The sequence below is a fragment of the Rhagoletis pomonella genome, unplaced genomic scaffold (assembly GCF_013731165.1).
Source record: "Rhagoletis pomonella isolate Grant_MI unplaced genomic scaffold, Rhpom_1.0 Rhpom_scaffold_00010, whole genome shotgun sequence".
Classification (NCBI taxonomy): Eukaryota; Metazoa; Arthropoda; class Insecta; order Diptera; family Tephritidae; genus Rhagoletis; species Rhagoletis pomonella.
Window position 1 is genome coordinate 13,022,304 of NW_023458564.1, and position 24,956 is coordinate 13,047,259.

The window sequence follows — 24,956 nt, forward strand, 5'->3', positions numbered from 1 at the left end:
ACATCGTTTAACTTATTTATAAGGAGCTAATACGTGGCTACATTTTTTTTATTTCTTTAAAGGACTTTTAAATTTCGATAATTTGATACATATCGATATTTCAATGAATTTCAAAAACACTAAAATCCGATAACTCAACAAAATTGGATAACACGGCTACTTTCGATAATTTTTGATAACTGTAGATACCTTTTGGGGGCTCGATAAATTTCGATTGCTAAAAAATTTATATACTTCGATAAAAATCGTTAAACTTTGGACACCTCTATAAATTTCGATAACTCGGTTAATTTTGATAGCTCCATATTTTTCGAAAGCTTTCCACAAACATCGATAACTCCGTACACTCTGATAACACGATAACATCTGATAAGCGGTAATAACGCGATAAACTTATACAACCTTGAAATTTCGGTAGCTCGATGTGTTTTGACAAGTCCAAAAGCTTCGATTCGAGAAATCAATAAATTTCAGTAAATCAATAAATATCTTGCACCATTACTTGTAACTAAATGCATCTGTAAACTATTTTGTCATCATAAACAAATGAAAAACCTTTTACCTTTGGTTGACGAAATTTATCTTGCGTTTGTTGTACACCAGCTAGAGTAAAATAATTAACATTAAATAAAAAAAGAAAAATAGTCAAATAGTCAAAACTGGTCAAAACATCGCCCTCCTAATATTTTGTGGACAACTGTTGGTACTTACACCTAAATTTGTAAGTACATATTTACATATTGCCGCCAGGACAAAAGATTGAGGTGCGTTACTTTCGGCAGGTTTTGAGATATCGCGATTGAAGTTTGGAATGCAATTTCTCCAAAAACAGGGAATTCCACGAAATTCTTAAATTATTTTATTTTTATTGCTTATTTTTAATAATTTTTGAGTCTATGAAGGAGTACTAAATTAACGAACTTTTCACCCAATATCTCGGAAACTAAGGGAGATATCAAAAAACTCATAACACTAATCGAAAAATCTTATTTTAAAATATATGTACGATATGTACTTGCATATGTATGTTTGTTCACATATTCGATATCAACACATTCGTTTCTGCGCAAGTCTTTAACACACATAAAGCCAATTTCCTGTCCTTGTTGCTGTGTGGTCACTAATTCGATAGCATTCTATATACATACCTATTATATTGTACGCATTCTTCATGCCAATGAACTTCTCAGATAATGAAATTATAGTTATCACTGATGGCAGCTAACTTAGTTTTATGTGACGCCAAAAAAAATATTTATTCAACCATACATACATATGTATGTACGTACGTACGTACACTTGTGGTCAGCTGATTAAGTTAAATAACATTTTGACCGGTTCAGGTTATTTTTCTTTTGTTTATTTAATGTTTATAATTTTTTTATAAACGTCTAGTACATTACATAACCAGCACCTCATAAATTTACTTTTCAAACTTCTTACAAAAATTATAAAAATTCAACAAACTTTAACAATTTCACCCAAAAATTTTAAACTTTTTATTAAAAATTTTTGGAAAAATTTTAGGTATGCAGTTTTATATCCCATTAAATTGTGAGTAGGTTAAAGCGCAAATTTCCACACGCTAGATAATCGCGTTGATTTTTATAATCTTTTTCGCTGATGGTGCGTGAGGTCAGTGAGGAAAAAATTTAAAAAAAAATCACACATACACACTTCGAAATTCTCTATAAAAATAAATATTAAAAAAAAAAATGTTTCTTGTCAATTTTTTCACATACAAATTTTTTGATAAAAAAAAACTAGTTTTTGAAAATATGCCATTTTAAAAAAATTTAAAAAAAAATCACAATGGTAGCTCTGAGTATTGCGCAATATTTAAGTATAGTATTATGGGGTGCACTCTACAATAATTTAAGTTATGAATTTTTTTGCACCGAAGTTGAGTAAAATGAGTACATTACAAATTTATAATTTTTTGTAGAATTTTTTTGAGTACACAGTTTAAGCTACTGCAAAATTGCATTGTTTTTGAATATTTTTTATGCTGATGGCTTTTTGCATTTTTTTCTTATGAAGAAAAGAATAGAAGTATAAGAAGAAGTTCAAATTTATAATTTTTTGTAGAATTTTTTTGAGTACAAAGTTTAAGCTACTGCAAAATTGCTTTGTTTTTGAATATTTTTTATGCTGATGGCTTTTTGCACTTTTTTCTTATGGAGAAAATGCGCGAACCCGTTTTCAATTTAAAATTAAAATTAAATTTAAAAAAAACTAACAGCACTTTTGCAATCGCTTAAAAGTTGCACTTTATTAAACTAAAATTTAATGCATACTCAAAAAAATTATGAAAAAAATTCATAACTCAAATTATTGTGGAGTGCACCCCATAATACTACACTTAAATATTGCGCAATGCTCATAGCTACCATTGTGATTGTTTTCAACTTTTTTGATATGGCATATATTTAAAAACTATTTTTTTTTTTATCAAAAAATTTGTTTGTGAAAAATTTTTAAAGAAGACATTTTTTAAATACTTCTTTTCATATAGAACTTTGATGTGTGCATGTGTGATTTTTTCAAAACTCTTCCTCCCCCGTTCTCGAGTTAATTGGAAAACTATTAAATCGATTTTTTTTGTGCTGTAAAGTTTTTAAAAATGTATCAATCAAGCCCAAATTAATTTCATATTTTTTTACTATTTATGTTAATCCATCAACCCTAAAAATTTGAAACAAATCAAACACATGAAGTGTGAACCCGTTTTGGTATGGAACGGCCCATATATATACATATAGGTGTGTACGTATGTATTGAAATTCACTGGCAATACATTGTCGTATGAGGGAGCGTTACTGATATGAATGAAGTTCTGGGTTGAAAAAATATTCGATACAGCTCAACATAATTTTTAATTTAGAAATGTTGGAATTAATGTCAATGCATGAGTGGGAGATCGGCCTATCTCGGCAGCCAGTTCAAAAACACCAATTCTTAGAAAACTTGTCAAGACGGCCCTACTTGAGAATTTGTGTGAAGAACGCTCTATTTCAGAATTTTATTGGAAAATGCCCTATCTCAGAATTCGGTTCAAAAATGCCCTATCTCAAACCATTATACATTGAAAATGTGCTGATATAGGGCGTTTTTGAACCGAATTCTGTGATAAGACGTTTTTCAATAAAATTCTAAAATACGGCGTTCTTCAACCAAATTCTGAAATAGGGCATTGTTGAAAAATTTTCTGAAATAGGGCGTTTTCGAACTGGCTGCCGATATAGGTCGATCTTCCACTTAGCCATCGATATGTAGAATATAACTCTTGTAAAAAATTGGCCTCGAGCGGTTTACAGGACAAAGAAAACCTCGTATGGTATCAAACGGCACAGATATGTCTTTCAAAATTCTGACGGAGCTAGTGGTATTGCTGAACATCATTTTACACAGCCGTATTAGTTTTTCGGGGATACCATATTTAGACATCGCGGCACAAAGGCAATTATTTTCGTTCTATCGAAAGTGGCTTTGAAATTTACATACCTCTAAGTAGATGTTGATCATCTTCCCGTTGATCTTTTGAAAAATTTGCCTTATGTGGAATATCTCGACCAAACTGATATTCGAATCTCAGTAACCGAGTTAGCATTCTCTTAGTGCACGCCAAAAATCAAAAACGAGAGTGTCCAATTTTTCCCAGTCATGAAGTTGTAAATAGCTTTAATTTTAAATATCGAATTAACTACTTTTAAGGGATTCGAATGGTATACATTAAAACTAGGTCATTAAAAAAGGTGGTTCACAAGTGGTGTCTTTTTAAAAAATCAAAAAAAATATGTAAAAAAATCATTTTTCCGGTACATTATCGGTTTATTCGGAAGTGCAAATATAATAACAATAACAATTCAACAATTTTATTGAACTTGAAGTTGTTTTTAAATGAAAAATGTTGCAGAAAAAGTACTGCTGATTTTTTAGAATATTCTTTGTCGAAGATGTTATGGTTGTCTTCCATATAAAAATAAGTTGTGTTTATGCGTATGAGGGAAGCAAATGGAACAAAAAATTTAAATTATCACTAATTTTTAGCCAACTGAAACTTGCACTTTATTCTACTTCAATTCAATGGGCTACAAAGCTACATACGCAAAATCTTTCTAAGAAATCTAATCTAATGTTGATTTTTTTTTTTAGTATTGCGTAAAGTTTTAAACTTGGATTTACACGGTTTCGGTTAAAGAATGAACTATATTTTTATAAAAAAAATAACCAAAATTAAATACCAAAAAATAGCATGTTAAAACTTGTCAATATATGGTGCGGCTATAATTTTTCGACTACTGTATATATTAGGGCTTTGCGATTATTCGATTACTCGAGCAAGTTGATTAATCAGTTCGGCTAATCAATTACTCGAGTAATCAAGATTTTGATTATTTAAAATTATGATTAATCGAGTTACTTACAATATGATTACCCAAAAGGATGAATTTTTCTCGTTAAAAGAGTTTGCCTTTGAAAATGCTTATCTTCTTTTTTACAATAGGGGTATTCACGATCCGGTGCATACTGTCTAGCATGGTGCATAGATAGCATAAATAGCATGAATGGCTAATTTTGTTGTTATTTGAACACATGAAACAACAACAATCGTGCTATTTATGTTATCTATGCACCATGCAAGGCAGTATGCACCGGATCGTGAATACCCCTAATCTGTATATGAAAAAAATATTTCATTTTAGTTTTTGAAAACAGAAACATTGGTTTCAAAGTATTAAGGAACTTCAACTACTTAACATATATGTAAAGAGTACTTTCAAATGTTGATTACATCATATCAGAATGTTGATTAATCATAAAGCAAATTACTCTAATATTTTTGTTTTTGCTTAATCAAAGTCTTGATTATTCGATTAACTGAAATTTTGAATAATCAGTTAATCGCACAGCCCTAGTATACATACATACATATACAAACATATCTTACATTCTTAGTTTTTTCTTCAAGCAACATTCGCTTTCACACGCCATTACACATCTGCAATAATCTGCAAACTGCTGTACATCCAAAAAAAAAAAAAATTAATGACGAAATCATTTAAGTTGACCGGTACTTTTAGATAAAGACCAATTGCGGATCTGGCAAGCTACCAAAAACCTCGACTGTTTCCTCTGAGCTTAGTACTTTTTCCCGCCGCAGGAAACGAGTGTCTCACCCGGCGTCTAACTTCGAAGGCTATCTCATGTCCTGCATCCTGCCAACCGTGTCGCATAGAAGCCAAGCGGGTGTTTTCGGTAGCTAGCCGTAGGGAAGCACTGCCAGATTAATACACAAGAGTACATACATATGAATGTAAATATGTTGCACATATGTACATTAGAGTGGTAAAAAAAAAAAAAATTCCCAGATAGGGTTTGGGGTACCTTCCAAAATTTTTCCTCTTGTCGAAAGAGGTGCTGGTACCAGCACCCTGTATTGGTTGCAGTAGAAAACTCAAAGTTGGTATAGATATTACAAATATCAAAAGGAAAAACCTATGGGGGTGCCCCGTCTTCTAGGATGGCATTGTTTTTTTTTCATACAAAAATTGGACCACTCTAATGTACATACAAAAAATACATCCACAGATTCTTATATCAAAGTATGTGACTCTGACTAATGCAACTCACACAAAAAGTAATTCGCACAGTTCACGCCTCGACCATTCTACTTGTCGGTCGGCTAACTCGTGTTGATTTGTTGAAATCACATTAAGCCAACAACCGTAGGCACAAATACGCACACAATCTCTTGCACTACCACCCGAGTCGTCAATAAAAACAAATAAAACATTAAGGCCGTATGTTGACATTTAGTTGACACAGGGCCAAGAAAACGAATATTTGTCTGGGCATTTGCAAAATTAATTGTACTATAAAATTTTCATTGTTCATTTTATGTCGCTTGCAATTGTACATACATACCTTTCTTAATTTTAAATATTGCATTTTAATGTTTGCGTTTTTTTTTCTTTGTCTTTTCATTTTTCTTCTTACTTTTCTAATTTCAGTACGGTCAGCGTGTACCAACTGCAGCATCGCCAAGTAATACAAATTCAAGCAGCTCATCCAATACCGGCTCACAGAGCGGAACTTTAAGTACTAGTCTGAGTAATACCAATACAAATACAACAATGGGTCCTAGTAACGGTACACAGCAACAAGGGGAACAATTGTCGAAAACAAATTTGTATATTAGAGGATTGCAACAAGGCACAACCGATAAGGATTTAGTAACTATGTGTGCACAGTGAGTATCAATCGCAATGTTTTTAAAGGCAATTTTATTTTTTATGCACATAAAATCGTAAAAATAAACACAGAGAAGAGTTATTTGAAATGTCGTTTGCTCATTAAATTTACCATTAGGATTTCTAGTCTACTCTGGTCAGTAGTTATGACCGTGGCGAAGTCCCCAAAAAAATAAAAAAATAAATGTTATTTTACATGCATATTGTATGTTGGTAAATATATGTACATAAGTATGGCCTTTTTGTAGGGAACGTAGGGAAAACTTGATTGAAAAAGTAAAGATCAGAAAATTTAGAGTTAAATTTGATCGCAAAAATACAAATCCAATTTTTATGATTAAATTATAAATTTTATTACAAAGATCGATGAGCACCGCCCTAATATTTAAGTATATATACATATATACAGTGACTCAAACAAGCCTTCTAATGGTGATTTTTTTTAATATTTATAATGTTTTTTTAAATCAAATTTTTTTGTCAATATAACCAAACCTTTATAAATAATGTGCTAAAATTTCTACAAATTTACACACCCAGAAATTTTCTTAAAATTCAGATTGAAAAGTTCAAAGTTTTGATGCAAATTCGCAGATGTTTCCTAAATTTTGTATTGAGTTTGAAATTTTTATTTAATAAGTAATATTTCTATAAAAACTTTTAAAGAAAAATTTTCACTAGAAAAACATTGTGAATATTTAAAAATAAAATCGCTATGTGAAAGCTTGTTTAAGTCATTGTATATGTATGCATATTTTTGTTACTCCACTGCCTGTATATTGAATTTCTATGACGTAAGCATCAACCTGAAATACAGAGCTATCTTTCCCTCTGTCGGTAAAGTGGACATTTCTGGGTCGTAAACCTTAATTCCCTGCACCGACGCCTTTATCGGATTTGTAGCCGCCGATGTGCAAGATGTGACTGTTCATCTGAAGTTGAGGACATTCCTCTTTAAAATCTTGAATTTGTGTTAAAATTTTAATTTCGAAAAGCATCAATACGCAAAACTTACCCGTAAATCTGGTAACTGATATAACAAAATGGTGGTGAAAGGGCAAGTCCGGTGCAAATATTAGTGCTTACAAGTACCTCTGCTCTCCTTGTTTTACCCTGTAAAGGCATGTTTATATTCGACCCCTTCACATGGCTTATGACGTGTCTGGGTGGGTGTTCGGCTTTAAGCACTACGTACGGTAACTTCTAGGCTATAATAAAAAAAACCTTACTTCAAAACTAGTTAAAATGTGCCATTGAAGGTTCTCTGAAGGATCGTAGCCTCTTTGGGCATCATATGTGAAATTATGGAATCATCGTCCTCTAAGCAGCTGCGACAATAAAGTTGCGGTGCGATATTAAGCCTCTCCACTTATAGGCCCATCACACATTGTCCCGTCAATAAAACCACTAGAATTGATAGTTGTGGATGTGTGAATACGAGAAGATCAGGACTTGTCCTGCTTTTCGCCCACCTTTCGCTGAGCTGGCTCGAGACGCGTTAAGTCAAAGGCACACCAGCTCACTGCTTTCTCGTTGAAACTGATGCGAAAGTGCCTCTCCTAGCTAACTCGTGCAAAAATCAGCTTTCAGCAATATCACTATGGTCGATTAGTCATTAAAGTCTAAGTAGAAAGTAATCAAAATAAAGGTTCAGTAATTACCTATCATCTGTAAGCGCAGTGTACATTTTTACCTCCTTTACCCATGACGCCTAATTGAGCTGACAATCGACTCTTTCCAGTGATCTGGAAGATTATATCTGCGGTTGATAGAGATATGCCTGCAAAAGGCTCGTACACCGGCCCTTCCGTTAAGCATCGGCACATCGATGCAGAAGTTCCCCTGCACTCATCCCTAGGAGTGACAGAGCTCATTGATACCAGTCTAGCCAAGCAGTGATCCGTGTTATCAGGGGTAAAATGGCCTGGCCCACTTAAAACCCTAGTACCTCTAGGTCTAACCGCAGCCTTTACCGCAGCAGCCTTACCCATGGTGGCGACTGACGCTATATTACGCATTAGGGAGTGATTCTAAGTGGCCCGCTGATTTTAATAAATGCGGCCCGCTGGGCCCGCACCAGCTTTCTATCGAAGACGTATAAAAGTTGGAGGGTCACTTAATGCCGAGAAGTCTTCTTGTATGAACCTTTCTCTGTCGACTTCACCATCGTTGTCTCAAACTATGCACATATGCTGTATGCATATTGAGCCCCTTACAGGCGATCAGGAGGACTAATAAGCAGCTAAATCCTCCTCTCTCGGATTTTGAGCACAAACGAGAAAGGGGGATAAAACATATTACAAGCTGTTGTGTATTTCCTATGATAGATATGTAGTTGAACCTTCGCTTTCTCACCTCGTCCTTTTTGGTAAATTATATAATTAGAAATATTTGACCTTAATACAAAAAAAAAATAAAGCATTGTACAGAGAACTATTCGTAGTAATTATTTTGATCGTTCTTTGAAGTGCATAAAGAATAGAACAATCCATTGAAATTAAAGTTTTTTGTTTGCAAATTTAAAAAAAAATCCTTTTTCTTCTCCTTTTCAGATATGGAACAATTATATCCACCAAGGCTATTTTAGATAAAACAACAAACAAATGTAAAGGTATTTTTTTTCTTCACCATTTCTCATCTTTATTATTTAGTACGTGTGTTTTTGTTGTAAGAATCTGAATTTGTTAAGTTCAAGTACAATATACAAATCGAACAAGATGGCATATATTGGTTGAATCTTAAATTTAAATAAAGTTTAAAGAATATTCAATTGGTCTAAAAAAGAAAATTTTTAACTTGTAGCTCGTATGTTAAGCAATTTGAATAGCGTTTTTTTTTTCTCATACAATTTTTTACATACATAATTAAAAAAAATTATACTAATAAGTAATGAATCCCAGCTTCTTTAACTCTGTGTATATAAGTACATAATAAGTACATAATTTTATATTTAAAAGGCAACGGAAAATTAAAAAGAATTTAAATTTCGCACTTTATATTTCAGATATACACACATACATATGTCCTTGGCGATAGTGCAAAACGTTCTACGTCAATTGTTGCCTTCGGCGCTTAAATGATCTTTTCAGTTGTATCTGAATGCTGCTGTTAATCGTTCCTCTTTGTCAACCAAAGGTAGAGAGTTTTTTCTTTGGTTTACGGGAGTACATCGATTCCCAGAAGTATTTCAATACGGTTAACAGACCATCTAAGCGCCAAGGGTAATAATTGACATACATATGTAAAACGTTTTACAGTATCACCAACGATATGTATTTTCACTCACTCTTTTATCGACAATAACAATAAATAATAGTAATAATAATTTTTGACTCTTAACCAAACAAATAAGTTCCGATTCTGTATTTTGTATCTTAACTTGTTTTTTAGATTTTCAACCAGATCACTCAATTTTATTATTGCATTTTATTAATTTTTAAAAAATATTGCTAATCTCTTTTGTTTTTTTTTTTCTTTTACCTCTTCGAAAATTTTGTTTTTGTTTTTCTCTGGTCCATTTCTAAAACTTTGTTTCGATTTAATTTTAATCCTTTCGATGCATTCATCAATGTTAAAAATTAAAAAAAAAAAAATACATTATTTATTTCCATTTCGAAATTAAATTTTATTTTATTCGTTAAAAATAATTTGTTTGAATAAAATACACGCTAATCTCACGTGGCGAAAACAAAAACAAAATATTCTTTCTTTTCAGGCTACGGCTTTGTCGATTTCGAGTTGCCAGCATACGCCGAGGGCGCCGTCAAGGGACTACAAGCAAAGGGCGTTCAAGCTCAGATGGCCAAAGTGGGTATCTGGGTGCTTCATAGGCCGGCCATTGTACGTTTGTTTGCATGCAAGTAATACTCACCCCCCACCCCCACTTCTATATAGTTGGTCTATATATTTTATCTACATTTTTTTATATAATTAATTTTTTTTTTTTTTTTGTTGGTTTTGTTCTTGATAATTTTGTGTACAGTCTCATTTCTATGATTTTCTTAAATTTGTTGTGGTTGGTTTTTAACAAGAGAAAAACAGCAATAAGTCTTGTCTTTTTTTGTTTTTTTTCGGTGTTTTTTTTTATAATTTCTCGTAAACAGGCTAGGCTTAACATTGTTGCTGCTACTCAAATGCAACGCTTAAAAATTAACTACTTACAACCGCAAGTTTGCTATCTTTGCTGGCACGCTTGAATTAAGCTATAAAATGTATCACATTAAAAACTGCATTGCTACACAGTAAGGATAACGACCTCTAGAGGGCGTGTGTTTGTGTGCTTCGTCTCACCTACTGTTTTTATGAGTAGCTCAGCATAATAATGACTTGACAATTATCAGCGCGTACACTGCCCTAGCCAGATATTTGTTAGGACCAATACCCAACTAGTCCTTACTACTGACTACTTACTTTAATTACATACATGCGTATCTACAATTTGTCAAAAATGGAAAGTGACACTTAAGATGGCACAACGCCAAAAGCGGGTTTCCGTTTTACGGAACTCACTCCCTTGGGACAGTCGGATATTTTTTCAAATGAAGACCTTAAGACATCAAAGTTATCTCGGTTGGTCCAAAGGACATTTGCTACGGCTGAGGTGTACTCGTCTACTTTCCTCAGTAAATAGATAACACAACGGTGGTTGTAGTGAATTGACCGCCTCGCTAGTATGCATTTCCGAATCGTGTCTAGTCATTGCAGTGGCTATTTCGTTCCCTTCGAAATCGGCATGAGCCCCGCAGAGAGAGACGATGACGTGATCTGGTGATGCTGGCGATGCGCAAGATTTACGAACAATTTTTGACTTTAGACTGGCAACGAATATACTGATTTTCCTTTATAAAGCAAATTTTCTATAAAATCCCGCGCTAATTTGTGTTCTCACCTGAGCTATTACTATATATGGTAAGGCTATCATTTCTCGTCCCTAGGCCAGCGTCTTATTCATCCCTAGTTGGATATTGTATAGGAATGCCTAAGCGGAAGTCCTACAAAACCGACATAAAATCTGTCTTGGTCCGGCCAGGCAAACAGAACTGAGGAATCTTTCTTCTGCTTTAGAGCAAGACAATTTCCGTTTTGTTAACTTCTAGCCCTTTTTTCCCCCACCCAGAAAAAATACCCAGAGCTGATTCCATTAGTTCACAAGAAGAAAGTAGAGTACAAAAATACTTTCCAAATATTCTTCGAAAGAAACCCCTAGTCACATTACCTTGTCTGGTATTTCTTCTTTTGAAAGAATATTGGAGGCACCTTGAGGTCGAAGGATGACGACTCGGTGAATGTGTAAATAGGTGGGTATAAAATAGACAAGCGCGTAGGCACTGCGACATATTATTTAGCATCAGTGGCAACGAGCAGTCACACTAAAATATGAGCTGAGCAGTGGACAAGAAAGATGTAGACTAAAACGCAAAACTGCAGACTTTCAATAACGATATGGGGAGCTTATCACAGCAACTTCCCAACGTTTATTTTATCTCTGATCAAGATACGCGCTATGCTACTAGTTGGTGTACTATGTACTTAGCAGGACAATTATTGTTGTGTCGTGTCACATGCCTTTAAGTTAGGTCTAACCCATGGTAAGATGTGCATGAGAGCATGAGATGCGAAAGGAATGAGAAGACTGTGGAGTTCATCTTTTTGGAGCATCCAACTCTCGGTAGGCTGGTGCGCTGTCTACTGGATGTAGGTTTTCTACAGCATTTGGAAGCAACCGAGAAAAAAGTGCGATAAAAAACTGGTTTTATTTTGCCAAGAAATCTACTTTCCTTTCCAAAACAGCTCTTGATCCCAGGGATCATGGGTTTTTTAGTGACGCTATAAACCTTATAAACACAGTGGCTAGCCAGTCTCACCACCCTTCGAAAATATATTTAAATGTCTTTTGCTGCACAAAAATCCTATTATTTCTTTGTGTAGTTACATATCGTCACCTGAGTGGAAGATCGACCTAGTATCTCGGCAGCCAGTTCGAAAGCGCTCTATCTCAGCTGAAAATACATTGATAGCGTTTTTGAATCGGTACCTGAGATAGGGCGTTCTTCAATCAAATTCTGAAGTAGGGCGTTCTTGAACAGTTTTCTGAGATAGGGCGTTTTACGAACTGGCTGCCGAGATAGGTCGATCTTCCAATTAGGTATCGATATAATAACATAAATACATAATTACTTTGCAAGAAAATCAAATGTTTGTCATTTTGCTATTCGAATTTTAAAAATCAAACTTTTTTGTATTGCTTGTACTGAACTTTCTGATATATATCTGGGTCGTTCCGGTTACGGTCGAAGTGCCGTAAGCCACGGTGGATTTTTTATATTAAACGAATTTTTTTCAATAAAATCCAGAACTTCATCGGCATGATACAGACCCCAGCGCCTATTCATACTCACAATCATATGACACTTACCATTCATTGTTCTAATTATCGCCGTTCAGGCCAAATAAAAGTAATGGAAAGTTGTCATGTGCTGCCTCGTTATATAACTAGACTATAAAGTAGTTATGGCACCCACATAATTGCCTTTAGATAATACTATGTATGTAATGTGTGGTGCTGCAGTTTGATTCCTTTTGGGTGCATTGAAGTTTACCATCACTTTCTTTGGAGCAATATCGTGCACATGTACATATGTATATACGTATATTTTTATACCTTTCATTAACATGAAATGGTATCTTTGTAAGTAACAGAAGAAGTTGAGATAGATCCATCAAAAACTATACCAAAATGATAAGATTGTCGAGCTGAGCCGATTTACAAAGATCGGATTAGGTTAGGTTAGGAGGGCGTTTGTGGAATATTCCATGTCAGGCGGAGAATCGTACCCATAATCGTGAGAGAGTAGCTTCCAAGCCATTATTTTACTGAACAGTTCCACATCCGCTATCTCGCTCTCGACTGTTAAAGAAGCGTGAGCCCAAATGCTTGAGGCGCTTCGTCTATAGACCTTGTCATCGGCCCAGAATTGACTCTTCCTAATCCTCATCACGGCAGCTTCTGCAGAGAGTACTTGTTGTTATTCGCCACCATAGAAGCATTGCGGCTATAGCACAGTGTCCTGTGATGACGCCGGTAAGGGCTCTTACTGCAGGTCTATCAAGTTGCAGTATGTCCCTCGCCTTTTTCCTACTAAGTCGCGGCCACGATGTATTCATCAATTTTCCTAATGTGATCACTAAACAGTGGTAAAACGGAGCTATCCGCTTCTTCAATTGACATCTCTGAGCCGCATCTGGCCATCTCATCAGTCGACGCGTGGGGCGACATTTCCATACAATTCCCGATTTCACAATTTTAGATACTTTAGTTTTTATTGTAAACATTACCTGTTCTGTCTGGGAGGGGTTAACCGCGAATCCATTCTGGTGGGCCTACTTAGAGATATCACCTAATGGACTATCCATTAGTTCACTTATCGTTGACAGGAATTTGGCAGTGATAAGTAGTATCACTAAGTCGTCGGCATAGGCGAAACCCTTATTATCCTTGTTTTAAAAATCTCCAGAATTTCGTTCGCCACCAGTAGCCGGAGGAGAAAGGATAGTACACCCCCTTCAGGCGTACCGCTGGTGGTTTTCCTGCTCACAGCATGGAGTCAATCCATGCCACCATAAGGCGCTGTATTCCATGCTCAGAGAGTGCCTTGCTTATCGCCTCCGTTCGGGTATTATTGATCGGGTTATTTTATCCCATAGCTTCCATGCAGCTGATTGTTGTTGTGATTGACCAGATGACGTTGCAATATGAAATAGGAATTAATCGGCTAGGTGGCGCAGCAGTCGATATATTTGGAAAATCTGTCAGATTTATTTCATATTTTAAATGAAAAGAAATAACTCCGCTAAAACTTTAACGGTTAGATGGTACGGGGGTCGGCTTTTGATTTTTCTATTAACCACTAAGTAAAGTTTGTCTTCAAATTTTTTTATTTACTTCTTACTAATTAATAACATAAAGTCTACTAAGAAAATTGTCAAGGTCTTTGCTCTCTAAGCGGAATCTCCCATACCATTGATTTTTCAGATATGTACATACATATAAGTTTTCGGGATATGTCTCCTTTACGTAGGCAGTTAAAACTTTGGAATTTTGTGACCCATTTACTTATCGATCATACCTATCGAGCTTACAGTGAAAATCATTAAAAATCTGTACTTTGTAGGGTGTATCATCCATGCCATTGATGGTTCAAATATAACATTACTCATCTATCTATGTATTTATGTAGTTAAAGTGAAAATTTTGAAAACCACTTTATTATAATCTCTAGCTCCCAAAGAACTTATCAAATATGCAGTAGTAGGTTGATGTTAAATTTTCTGATTTTCGTGAAAGGTATGATGCCTTGGGCATAGCTGAAGACAGTACTGTCCTTACTTGTTACAATTAGGTATGTACGTATGTGCCTAACTACACTGTATGTATGTCCTTACGAGTTCAAAGAACTTCGCTAATTGTTGCCATTCGCTGTGATAGCCATCCCTTGAGCCTTCACGCTCCGTCTCTCTTTAATCTCTCTCTCTCTATCTGTCTCTCTCGCTTTCTCTCTGTTTCTCATCCTTCTTGATTTCATAGCATTTTTTATGCCACTACAATGATGGATCATAAAAGGAAAATGACATTATTCGTAGTCGCACTGCATGGCGCCTTTACCGTACACCCACTTACTGATATGTATACATACATACAAATGTATGTACATAGTACATATGTATGTTCGTACATATTCGTGCCTGGAGCTACACACAAATGGCTGGCAAACAGTGATTATTATACGATTTTTACATTGTTATTGGCGGCCGCAAAGGTGTGGTGGTTAGCAGTGCGCGCCTCCACTTCGCAGCGCCTGGGTTCAACCCAACACCAAAAAATAAAAAAAAAAGGTTTTTCACTAACAGCGGTCGCCCCTGGGCAGGCAATGAAAAACAGCTTCTCATAAAAATGCAATCGCCGTTCGGAGTCGGCTTAAAACTGTAGGTCCCTCCGCTTTGTGTGACAAAATCAAGGCGCACACGCTACAAATCGGAGGAGAAGCTCGGCCAAACACTAACATACATATGTACTAATGTGTAAGCGCCCATCTATTATTATTATTATTATTTTACATTGTTGCCGCGCATCGATGCGCGACAATAACTTAGCCAATTGCCATTGCTTGCTGTTGCTAGTCTCAATTACATATACATACATAATTACATTCCAAGGAACTTTTGCAATATAAAATGAGCCTGGCGGCAGCGATGTTCCTTATGTTCCACGAAAAAGTAATTTAATTAGCCGGAATTCTATAAACAACAATAATTCGCGGCGCTAACGGCCAGCTATCTAATAATAACTGGCGATAGTGCAACGCTTGTACAAGTTACCAGAAAGTCGTTTTAACAACTTTTATTATTTCTATGTAAAGTACACATATTTATTTTACTTGACAACTTTTTTGTGCTAATTTTTTATGAGGAAATACAAATTCTTTTCGAAAGTTGACGCGCAAACGCAAGGTAACTTGACTTGAATACTTTCTTGTAAGTAATTAGTACCTATGTACTTAAAATAGGTATTTAACTTATTTTCCAATTACCGCTTTACAATTTTCTTTACACATTTCTTGTTCGTTTTTTAGTTTATTCTCTTAGTTTTTGTTTTTTGTAGTTTTCCCCAATGTCCCAAATACCTTTACTATTAGTAAAATACGCGTAGATACCAAAAACATACTTGAAACAAATGTAGTACATTCATTAGCAAAAAAAAATTCAATAGACATTCTTAGTATGAGTATATGTATTATACATGTATGTATGTTTTTTTTTGTATTATTTGTAAAAACCATTATTATCCTTTTGGATACGACTTTAATTTAGGATGTAATTACCATTTTCTTACACATTTGGTATGAAAGTTATACATATTTAGATCATCGTATATGTAAATGTATGTAGCTGTAGTTTGAGAGCGCTTCGGAAGGTTTTATGCAGAAGTGGATGTAAAATAAATATTTGAATCGAATGATATTTTTTGAGAGAATTAAGACCCCACAACTCCGTCTTTAGTGCCGCCTTTATATATTCATCTTCATTTAATTGAACAAAAAATATTCCAAGGCCTAGAACATTTCTAATGGTCAATGGCTGGAAACTGGAGAATGGGTCCAGCGGTAGAGTCTTTTTAAAACAGCTGTAAAATGATGATTTCGTCTATCAGACTATATATATGTAGTACTGACTTTGAGGTGGAGTTACCAAAAATACGAAAAGCAAATAAGCAATATTTCCATCCACGCAGGTAGCTATTTGGCTTTTAAGGCTTTAGAATCTCTTACTTACATCTCCAAATACTAGTCTACTCTGAAAATCGATTAGTAAGGCGGCATAGTCCTATACCAGACAACGAGATGTCAGATTCGTTCGTTTTCGCGCTCCTGGTAGGGTTTTGCATGCTCTTTGTATTCTTCCATGATCATATTCCCTTAAAGAGCACTCTTTTACAAAGAGAGCATAGTGAATAATCAAGGCATTAGGGGTCCGCCGTAGCCGAGTGGTTAGAGGTGCGAACTTCCACTCGGTAGCCGCCTGACTGTCAACAACAAAGACAAGTTAATATACAGCGTGGCGACGAATAACTGTTACCCCAGTTTTTTTGAGAAATAAAAGGGTCCTTTATAGATTTTGCGAAAAAAGTTTTTATTGTAAATTTTCCACAGATTTTACTTTAGTTGTATTAATTAGTTATTAAATTTTAATCCCTATTTACATTTGCCAGCAGTTTAAACTTTGAGAGAAAAGTTCATTTGGCACGCAAGTCTTTTTCAGGTGTATTTTTTCTTAGGCTTTGTATAAAAAAATACAAAAAAGAAAAAACCTGTATAAGGTTGGTCGAACGAATGGCCGTCCTAGTCACCAGTTCCGAGTCTATTCGATTTTTGAGTATGAGCCCTTATGTCGAACAAAAGCGGGATTATAAGGGACTCAAAATGGACAAAATTTGCCTATGGTTACAGAAGATATGCAATAAATTAACTGACGAAAACCTGCGTGCCAAATGAACTTTACTCTCAAAGTTTACACTGCTGGCAAATGTAAACAAGGATTAAAATTTGAAAACTAATTAATACAACTAAAGTAAAATCTGTGGAAAATTAACAACAAAATAGTTTTTGGCAAAATCTATAAAGGACCCTTTTATTTCTCAAAAAATCTGGGTAACAGTTATTCGTCGCCACGCTGTAGAGCTAGGTCGACCATGCCCACCAGCCTTGCCGCTATGTCGATTGCATATATCTCAGCCTAATAACACCGCAAGGATCTGGGATTCTATAGGACTCTCTCAAAGATAACTCCTGAGAGAAGACGCCAGATCCTGTTCCGATACCCATTTTGGAGCCGTCCGCGAAAATTGGTATTTCGTCATCGCTGAGAGCAATACTTAATTCCCAGTAACTTCTATCGGGACAATGGACATCGAAATTTCGAAACTTAGTTTCCGTGATCTGATAGTCGCGGCCACTGTATTCCACCGCCACTATGTCGAGGGTTGTGGTGTTACCCTTGCAAGTTGTTCGTAGCCTGTAGCTAGTTTTAGCCTTTTTTTAAAGGAATTTGGTTACCACTAAAAACGATACGCGGCAACACTGGTGGTTACTTCCGATAAGTTTCTCGCTTTTTCACCGCACATAACCAAAGTCGCAACTGGAGTACAGCGTTTCTCAACTACACTATGCCAATATGGTAGCTGTAGCTTGTGTTACGCAGTAAACGAGGTTACAGGAGGAACAAATTTCCATTATGGTGAGTTCTAGAGTATGGAGAGTAATGGCGCACATGAATTTAGGTCTTACGAATTCAAGTCAGAAGCCAAATATCTCAATGTGATGCAGATCCTCTGATCATATGTGCGACTAACGACTTTTCCTCTTAAATTGCTTTGAAGGCAATCAATGTCAATGCAAGAAAGCCAAAATCTGTATTCCAAACCATTTTAAATATTAGAGGCAGTTCGCGACGGTCTTTACAATTGGGAAACCCAACTGACAATAAGTTTTCTGACTGTACCGTTTGGTCAAGCAGTTGTTTAATAATTTGGCTAATCCAAGCTGCGATAATCACCGAATTGATCTAAAGAAATACTACGTTCACTGCGTATTAAACCTTCCGACGTCGTTGAATTTTCTTTCAGTATCAAATATTTAGTAAAAGTAAAAGAAAACTTGTTTTTGATATAACTAAAATATATCTCTCTCCAATAATTCCTTTAGCAGTAAAATGAGAAATCTAATTTAGAAGTTCGTTCAACGAAATGTAGGTAACTAACTGCGTACCATGTTTACTTAACAAAAAAAAAAATCCATACCTTACCAAAATTATATACACATAGTAAGTTACAATTGACTCTCCATTAAGTAGGTAAAGTATTTTTGTATGTATGGATTGTACATAATGCCTATTTTAAAACTAAATGCTTAGAAAATAGAAAGTAATTGAAAAAAATATATATATATTATATGTAATTAAAATGTATATTTTTAATAAAGACTTTCTTTTTAAGAATCGTAGGTAGTGAAATATAAGTAGCTGATATAGTATAATATTTCGTACTTCCGAACAAAATGTCTTTACTTTTCATAAAACATAATACACTACATAACAGCTTAAAGTACTTCCAAGGAAGGTTAGGGCAATACCGCTGTAGGAATATCCGCTCGTTTCCGTTTGTAGGTAATCGAAAACTATAGTGCTTGTCATAACTATACGACACGCATACACTGGCAAAATTTTTTATACAAATATAGTTCATTGTAAGTATAACAAAAAGCCAAATAAATCCCAGCTTTGAACAGGAATTTAAGAAATGAACAAAGTTTCGTAAAAATTTCACACTTTTTATTTAGAATTTGTAGGAAATATATAAGGTATGCAGGTGTATAGCCCATTTAACTAGTATAATAAATTGCCAGCAATAATTTTTTTTTTTGTTTTTTTGTTGACGTTAGCTATAAAACTGCGTACGCAAACATTTTCTAAAAATTGTGAATAAAGAGTATGAATTTTTTAAAAAAATTTGCGGATTTTTAAAATTTTTCTACAAAAGTGGAAGCTTGGATTTATATGGTTTTTTGTTATTAAATTAACTATATTTTTATTAAAAAACCCCACCTTAATCTAATAATAAAAAAATAAATAACACAGGGCAACACCAATTTTGGTGAGGCAAAGGTTAAAGCCATTTTGGATAGATTTTGTTGTGCTGATTACGAGTCAGTGGGTATAAAGTTTCTGTCTGCAATGTTTGAGAATCAGCACAAAAAAGTCTATCAAAAATATATCTAACATTTGTTTTTTGTTTTGTGCCCTGCGTAATCGAAAATTGTCCAAAATGCGTTGTCGTATGGTTATGATAGGAACTATATTAAAAATTAAAAATTGAAAATATTTAACACTTCAAATGATGCTACAATTTGCTCATTCTACTTCCTGAAAATGTGTATGCTTTCCTTTAGGAAGAAAATTTTGAATTTCATTACTTCTCTATAATATAGACAAGCTTATTGTTGTTTTTACTCCAATCGTCGAAAACTACAAAACTAAATTTCATAGTAATTACTAATTTAATATTAATTAGTAATTTAAATTAAATTATTACACATATAAAACCGTGCGACAAAAACAGAAAAAAAACCAAAACACACAAAATGAATCACATTAATGCTCACAAAAACATGGACCAAATATGTATAGTAAAACTGTGTTTTTTTATTTTTTCAAGCTAGTAAAGTTAGAAGAACGAAATTCGACTAATGTGGTCGTGGTTTTCAAGTATATTCAAGGATACAATTTCAAAAAGGCCATTTTCAATGCCTATTCGTCCGCGTGCACAAAAGTGTTTAATCTCTTTCAGTTCTATAGAATTTTGTCTATTATTTGATGTTCATATCGTGATTCTATATTGCACTGAATTTTTTAAACCAATTTATATCCTTGTCGTTTCAAAGTAGTTCTAAAAAACCTATAGTCAGCTTTACTATTTTTGGCTTCTCGTTCTGCGAATATATTGATTTTTTTTTTTTTTTTGTTTTAGAAATAACTGTCGCACGGTGCAAAATTAACTTTTAACAAAACCACGTAGTAAATAAAATTTTTCATGCATACATTCGCGTATGTATTACCAAAATGTAGGAAACAAAATATTGAAGCGGGGTATCACATTTCATACTTCACAAATCAGCACAATACAATTAATTAATTTAACTCAAAATTCATGCAAATTCTTGAGCGCAGAGTTGCAAAAATACATATACATACAAATATTAATTAACGCATATAAAATGCATATACATATTTATATAGACAGTTTTCATTAAATCGGCGCTATCTCTTTAAAGTTAAGTCATACAAAACGAAATATTCAATACATTGGAAACTTCCACACATCCAGCATACATACATACATCGTTACACATTTTTGTAAACATTTCAAATTACATTACTTAAATAGCTAATTAGTAAAAGAATTCTTTCAATAATTTGCAACGTTTCAGTAACGTTTAATTGTAATATTATTTTCATTATAACTAATAAGCGACTTTTAGAATAATTCGCGTTGTAGATACTTTTGTATGTATGTATGTAGTTGAAAAAGTTCATACAGGTTATACTACAATATATATGTATGTATGTAAACTTCTTCGACTTGAGCACGTTCGTCTGTTTTTCAAAGTTCGGTGAAGCAAATCAAAGCAGTTACTGTTCAGCAAAAATAGGCTGGTTCACGCGCAAGCGCGATGTGAAACATCGGTTGAGTTTTCTTCTTTTCAATTTGGAGGCGATCAAACCAGGTCAGCTGAACTTCTTCTTCTTCTTTTTCATGACGCTTTAACCCCCAGTGGTCTACTCTTGTTACTTAATGAAGCCGAATGCCTCTTCGACCTGGCCTATCCAATGTAGAGAGTACTTTCCTCGAGTATGTACACACGCGCGAACTGTTTCGAATACTTTCAGGCCTGCAGCAATGCACGACATGGCCTGGCAAGCGTAGCCGCTATGTCTTAACCCCACCTTCTACTAAATGTGTCTTAACATCTGTCAAATTTCTGTTTTAAGTTTGTCCCGTTTTCTCATGTGATGGGCTGCTGCTTGCTGTCTTAACATATCACTTTCAAAACGGCATCAAGCCAATGAGATCGACTACACCCAATGTAGTTGGCGCGGTAAAATGAAAACTGAGTTGTCAAACAACGAAATGACAACTGATGTTAAGTCAGCGATGGTAAAAAATTCGGCAAGACAGATATGGTTTAACAGTGGTAACTTGCGGTCTCCACCTGACATCTCTGTGTTAACACAGCTTTTTCAACAGAATCTGTAGAAGTAAGAGGCGTGGGATAATGCGCAGGACAACATCGATGTAGTTGTAGGGCCAATGCGCAATGGCTTAGAATTTTACTCTAAAATACTACAAGAACCACCCCATCGCACATTGTCATAGTCCAGCACGCAGAAAACAGAAGAAACGGAACGAATTGCTCCAGCAATTGTATGCTCTTATAGAAAATAATACCTGAGTGGCTCAGTTCAAAAGATCTTGTTATTGCCTTCAACATCAGATTGTAGAAATGATGGGTAGTCCATCTTGTCTCGGTGAAGTCCTTCACAATTATTTTAACAGAAATGCCTCTATCAGACATAGAGAGATAAAGGCTATTTCGCTTCGTTTAGTGGTAGCAAGAGTTGACCCTCCTCTGGCGGAGCTTTTCCAAGATTTGGCGTATGATGAATATCTGATCAATGGTCGATTTCAAAAGCGAGCAGGTTCAATCAATTTGCCGACGATGGCGTAGAACCTTTGACAAAATTCACTCGATAGGACCTTATAACGTTGCGCTGTGAAATTCACTATTCAAAAAAGTTTACAGCCTACAATTCTTGCCGGATTTTCATGTTTTTTTTTTATTGAAAGATAAAACAAAATTTTTAACAGGTCTACGGAGCACTTTTTTAAATTTTTATTTTTTCATATTAAATTTTTTAGTACAAAGTGCAGAGGAAGTAGCAATTTCGAAGAAAATCGATTTTCCTGCTCCTGCTAATGAATATTAATAAAAAACTGATTTAAAACAATTATAATGTTCCCCCAAAACGAAAAAAATGTGCATGCAAAATTTTAAAATTAAAAAAAAAATCAACAAAATTATAATTTTTTGTATTTTTAAAAAAAATGTAGGTATACAGTTTTATAGCCTATTAAAATTTAGTTTAAAGCGGTTAAGAAATTGCATTTATTATTATTATTATTTTCGCCCGGCAAGTACACCTGTAGACCTTTTTGAATAATAAATTTCGCGTTTACACCACTGTGCGTCGTACTAGTTGCTTTTCCGCGCTCGCTGAGAACTGATACCCACCTCGGTAGAGGTACGCAAGTGACGAGAAATGTGAGCCCATTGCTAACGAGTTTCCCCTTTGCTCAGAAGTACGCTCTGAAAGCAAGAGAGAGAGGCGAGCTAAATGACTTACTTTAAACCAATTTTTTAAACTTTACTAAGAGCGTTAAATCTTCTTTTTTCTAACGGATATTCTAACAACCGGGCCCGGTACTACATGCATATATAGCAAAATATTTCTATATTTCAATTTAATTTTCGGAAAAAATTCGAGCCCCTGAAAACTCCGGGTACGGAGGAAAATACCCTTGCTCCCCGCCTCCACAAACTTTTATCTCTTTGCTACTAAATATTTACTTGAACTTTAAAGTAATTTTTACAGCCCGATTCTGTGCACTTGAAAAATTGAAAATCTTTATAATTTGTCAATTTTTTATTATTTATCAAGAATTGGTATTCTAGCACAGATATCAAAAGCTCTTTTCCTGATAAATTATCAAGATTGAAAATGCTATTGACAAATTAAATATTCATGTGAAATTTATAAATTTTGTATATTAATAAATTTGTTTCTAACAATGAAATACCCACGTGCCAGCATTTGAACCTGCAACGGAATTATAGTCGTCATCTTTACCTACTCGGCTACTGCAGTCAAAAGCTTTTTTGTTTTTAAATTCATATTTTTCCTATGTGACAATGAAATCAGTCCTACTCATGTGGAAGTCAGTTCCACTCATGTGAAAATCGTAGAGCTTTTTGTTTTATAAATATTGACACAGAATGCGAAGGGAGCTTTTACTTGATAAAAATCTTGATAAAATTTCTTTACAAAAAATTTATCAAGAAAACACAGAATTGGGCGGTTAATCTCTTGTAATGTTGAAAAATTCAATTTTTTACAAAGATAGTTCTAAAACCGCCGAACAATCATCAAAAATTAAAATATTAATCTACGTGAACTTTTTCGACTAAATAGCTTATTTTTACTTTAGAAGAATTCACGATGTTAATAACAATAACTGGTTTTTACTACTAATTTGTACAAATCTAATTTTTTTTATCATTGTCATTTTAGGTGATTTTTAAATACTTGCGTACACTCATTCCTAGTAGTAAAACTTTTAATAAAAAAAAATATATACGTACATATATAACTTTTAGTAATTGCGTAAATAACCCCTGTTAGTTATTAGAATAAATTTTCCGAATAGCCAACAGAATTGAAGTTCATTTGAAATAGAAGAAATCTACTACTGCGCCGGCCTAAAAACCCAATAAACTATTTGAAACTATTTTATATGCATACCTACTTATATTTCATTCATACATAGATATGTACTATATGTAAATTACTACATTTATTACTAATGTTTGCTAAGAAATTAAATAAGTTATTGAATTACAATTATGTATATATGCTCATGGCTTGTCTTTATAACGAAAACTACAAAACTAAAGTTGAAGAAATTAAATTAAATATACATTTGTGAATTTCGAATAAAATTTTACACACGAAGTTGGCTCGTAAGATGTCTGATTTGATCCAAAAAGTACGACTAATCGGAAAGCTAACAAAATACTTTTCAAAGTATATTAACACCAGATTCAGTGATTTTAGGTAAATGGAGCCTACGATGGATTCAGCAATAGTTTCGATTGACCGTCAACACGATTCATATCAAAATCTTTAAATATGGAACTGAAAAAATATGCATGTACATTAGGATGGTCTAAAAATACACAAGAAATTCAACTTTTTGAAATTGTCTTGCTGCCACCCCCAAGTATTGTAGAAAACGGAAAAGAAGGTTACCCGTATTTTTTTTTTATTTTGCAGTCGGTTAATATTTTATCGTACCGCCGGGGATTTGAAGTTTTCGATATATTTTATTTGAGGAAGACACATTTCTTCGTAGAATTGTTACAAAATTGTTAAAAATATACTTTTTATAATATAATAAATAAAAATCTTTCAACAATGGAATTATGATGAAAATTTAACTCTAAAATCTCACTAACTATTTTTTGCGAAACGTGCGTTATGTGGTTACGATCATATAAAATAACCAATTTGTGTATAAAGATGAGGTTATTGGTCGTGAAAAAAGTAGTTCATAAAATTTTAAAGTTAAATATGCATCATCATTTCCTTGTTTGCAGATTTCTGAAGGGGAAATTTATTTTCCTGAAATCAAATATATCCGATCAAAAAACTATTTATTTTTAATGATTTTATTGCGATTCTAACAAAAAGTTTATTTTTCACATAGAAAATATATGGAAAACTTCAAAGCCCCGGCGGCTTTTACCGATTTCAAAA

The 24,956-nt window shown here is 34.1% G+C and overlaps 1 protein-coding gene across 6 annotated transcripts in view; it reads left to right on the forward strand.

Annotated features, from left to right (window-relative positions):
* Positions 1-24,956, forward strand: part of LOC118746068 (protein alan shepard) — a 156,878-nt gene that overhangs the window by 109,654 nt on the left and 22,268 nt on the right. For 3 of the 6 annotated variants that reach the window (XM_036479814.1, XM_036479816.1, XM_036479818.1), the window contains exons 2-4: positions 6,015-6,253; positions 8,807-8,865; positions 9,970-10,094. In XM_036479814.1, coding sequence (XP_036335707.1) covers positions 6,015-6,253; positions 8,807-8,865; positions 9,970-10,094 — 423 coding nt within the window. The remainder of the gene's footprint in view (positions 1-6,014; positions 6,254-8,806; positions 8,866-9,969; positions 10,095-24,956) is intronic. The other 3 variants (XM_036479819.1, XM_036479817.1, XM_036479815.1) reach the window with 2 other exon arrangements.